Raw genomic sequence first — 3409 nt, forward strand, 5'->3', positions numbered from 1 at the left:
AAAATAGACCAGGCTGGTCTCAGACTCACAGAGATTGGCCTGTTTCTCTCTGCCCCTTGAGTTCTGGAATTAAAAGCATGTACCACCATGTACATCTAGCATATAATTATTTGTGTAATGCTAGAGATCTTCACTCACTGTTAAGAGCAAAAAGTGCTGGGATTAAAGGCGTGCGCCACCACCGCCTGGCTAAAACCTTGGACTGGAGAGATGGCTCAGTGGTTAAGAACACTGACTGCTCTTCCAGAGGTCCTGAGTTCAATTCCCAGCCACCACATGGTGGCGCACAACCATCTGTAATGAGATCTGGCGCCCTCTTCTGGCATGTAGGGATACATGCCGGCAGAACACATCTTTAAAAAAAAAAAAGCAAAACCTTGGCTTACATATAATCATGAGTTTACACATCTGTCCTAAATTACTTGTAGGAAAATATGGTCCAGTACCACATCTGATCACCAAAACAAGAAACCCTGGGCTGAGAGAATAAAAGGACATTTCTAAGTGAATGTCCTGGCTTCAGGGACCTGTCTCCAGATAAACTTTGTCCTTCTATTTTGGATAGATATTCTGGCAGCCCTCATGAACTGCCACAGGACTCGGCTCTCTGGAGCAGGCAGTCTGGAATGCTGGACTAGAAGAATGGGATGAACTTTCCCTGCCTGGCCCCTCCCCATCCCCAGAGAGACTGTGCCAGCTTCAGGGTAGCCAGGACCCTTCCCATCAGTATTAATGGAACTGGCTACCGCAAGGAGTGTGGCCCTGAAGTCTCCTGAATGAGGGGTGAGCCCGCAGATCCAGCATGCTCCCTTCCTCCCACTCTTCTCCCCTTCCCTCCTCCAACCCCTCAGTTTAGAAACCAGTGGACTAGATAATCCCAGCCATACTGGAACTAATCAAACACCAAGATGTAGACTTGACACTGGGAAGGTAAACATTCATGGGCTCCATCTTTTGGTGAGTTTGGAAAGGTGGCTGTGGCTGCCCTAAATAGCTCCTGGGATGACCAAGGACTTGAGGCCCCAAGGGAGTCTGGAGCAGACCTGACCACACAGGATAATTTTAGGGACCAGACTTCTGAACTTCATGGCTTTATATACACAGTGACCTTCTCTTTCCATCAAGCGGTGCAGGCTTTCCGCTTTGGGAGGTAAGATGACATTTTCATCTAAAATAAGAGTTAGAAATAGCAGGAGAACAGGAAGAAGCTGGGGGGTGGGGGGAGTCTCCTGGGTTCTGGTGACCATTCTGAGTGCAGCTACCAAATGCATCTCACGTGGGAAGGCCTGACTGGTCCCGTAGGGACTGAGAGGTGGGTCATTCAGGGATGTTCCTGACCATCTCTGGGTGTGGGTTAGCCATGCCTGAAGTGGAAAACAACATTATTTTCCCTTGGAGCTGACTGCCATGCTGAGACTAACCGATGGCAGATTTGGGTCTGCAGCCTTTATTTATTTTTACTTTTTTTTTTTTGGTTTTTCGAGACAGGGTTTCTCTGTAGCTTTGGAGCCTGTCCTGGAACTCCCTTTGTAGACCAGGCTGGCCTCGAACTCACAGAGATCCGCCTACCTCTGCCTCCCGAGTGCTGTTATTTTTACTTTTTATTTAAAGGTTTGTTTCTTTTTATTTTATGTGTATGGGTGTTTTTGCACGTGTGTATATGAAGCATGTGTGTGCCTGGAACCCGAGAGCACCAGAAGAGAGCATCAGATGCCCTGGAACTGGAGTTCTAGGCGACTATGAGCCGCTGTGTGGATCCTGGGAACCAAATCCAGGTCCTCTGGAAATGCAGTAAGTACTTTTAATCACCGAACCACCTCCCCAGATCCCTATTGACTGGCCTGAAGTTTACGATGATGACTTTAAATCCAGAGATCTGCCTGCCTCTGCCTCCTGGGAAGAAAGGTATACCCCACCACAACTGACCCTATTTCGTATTGTTTGGTTGTTGTTGCTTTTGGACAAAGTCTTGTGCAGTCCAGGCTACCCTTGAACTTCTCTGTATCTGAGACTGGCCATGAATTCCTGATTCTCCTGCCTCAGCCTCCCTAGTGCTGAGACTACAGGTATGTCGCACCGGGCCCAGCCTTGGTTCGATTTTCTTAGGGTTCAGAGAAGCAGGCAGTTTGGTCTCAGACAGACAAGGCTGGCCTTTCGGGCCTCTTCGACCCTTACCCATCACCCCCACAGACCAGGCAGAGCATTACCAAACTTTGAGTGGAAGTAGCACACCGGCATCCTGGTGACGTCATACTGGTGTAGGAATTTACAGCTATCAGCCTTTCGGCAGAGCCCTCGAAGCCAGTGTTTGCACACCACCATCTTCTTGCCCTTCTCATGTCGAAGCGGGCACAGCATCCCTGCAGAACACGGCACCTGCTGTAGGCCTCACCTGACCTGCCTGGAGGAGCTCCCCAGGGCCTATGACACCGCCACTGGCCACCTCGGTCATCTGTGTCCATCACCTGGACACAACCTCGGAAGGGCTGGGACAGGGGCCAGAGTACCACACTGGGCAAGAGGCTCTCTTAAGAGACAGTGGGCTTCTCTCCCAGAGTCAGACCCCAAGAACCTCCAGGATGCCCCCCCCATAAGAGAGCCGTCTCCTCACCCCACAACCATAGACAGCCCAGCTTTTGGCATACCGTAAGGGCTTGTTGAGTTCATGACTTTTGCAGCGGGGGAAATGTTTTGGATTTGTTTCTTGTTTTTCTTTGTATGCGTTTGTGTGTGTGTGCCTGAGTGTGTGTGCACATTGTATGTGCAGGAGCCCTCAGAGGTCAGGAGAGGTATGTGATCCCCTAGAACTGCAATACAGACTGTTGTCAGCTGCCAGGTGGTTGCTGGGAACCACAGCAGGGTCCTCTGCGAGAGAAGCAAATGCTTTTACCTGCTGAATCATCTCTCTTATGTTTTGAAACAGGGTCTCATGTAGCCCAGGCTGAGCTCAAATTACTATGTTGCCAAGAACAATTGGATTTCTGATCCTTCTGCCCCCAATTCTTGAGTGCTGAGATTACAGGCATGCTCAGTATATGCATGCATACTAGGGATCACAGGCCTAACATATACTAGGCTACCCACAGAGCACCTGCTCAGCATGCGTTCATGACTTCATTTTTTTTTTAAAGATTTATTTATTATGTATGCAACATTCTGCCTCAATGTATGCCCGCACGCCAGAGGGGGGCGCTGGATCTCAGTACAGATGGTTGTGAGTCACCATGTGGTTGCTGGGAATTGAACTCAGGACCTCCAGAAGAGCAGTAAGTGCTCTTAACCTCTGAGCCATCTCTCCAGCCCCGCGTTCATGACTTCAAATGTTAAGAACAATGCAGCTGCCGGGCGGTGGTGGCGCATGCCTTTAATCCCAGCACTCAGGAGGCAGAGGCAGGTGGATCTCTGTGAG

The 3409-nt window shown here is 49.7% G+C and overlaps 1 protein-coding gene across 1 annotated transcript in view; it reads right to left on the reverse strand.

Moving 5' to 3' along the window:
• The window catches only part of Cpsf4l (cleavage and polyadenylation specific factor 4 like), an 11275-nt gene that overhangs the window by 5558 nt on the left and 2308 nt on the right, over window positions 1-3409 (reverse strand). Inside the window, exon 3 of the mRNA XM_005350926.1 lies at window positions 2208-2360. Within this exon, the coding sequence (XP_005350983.1) occupies window positions 2208-2360 (153 nt within the window). The remainder of the gene's footprint in view (window positions 1-2207; window positions 2361-3409) is intronic.

This window comes from Microtus ochrogaster, chromosome 7, assembly GCF_000317375.1.
Source record: "Microtus ochrogaster isolate Prairie Vole_2 chromosome 7, MicOch1.0, whole genome shotgun sequence".
NCBI lineage: Eukaryota > Metazoa > Chordata > Mammalia > Rodentia > Cricetidae > Microtus > Microtus ochrogaster.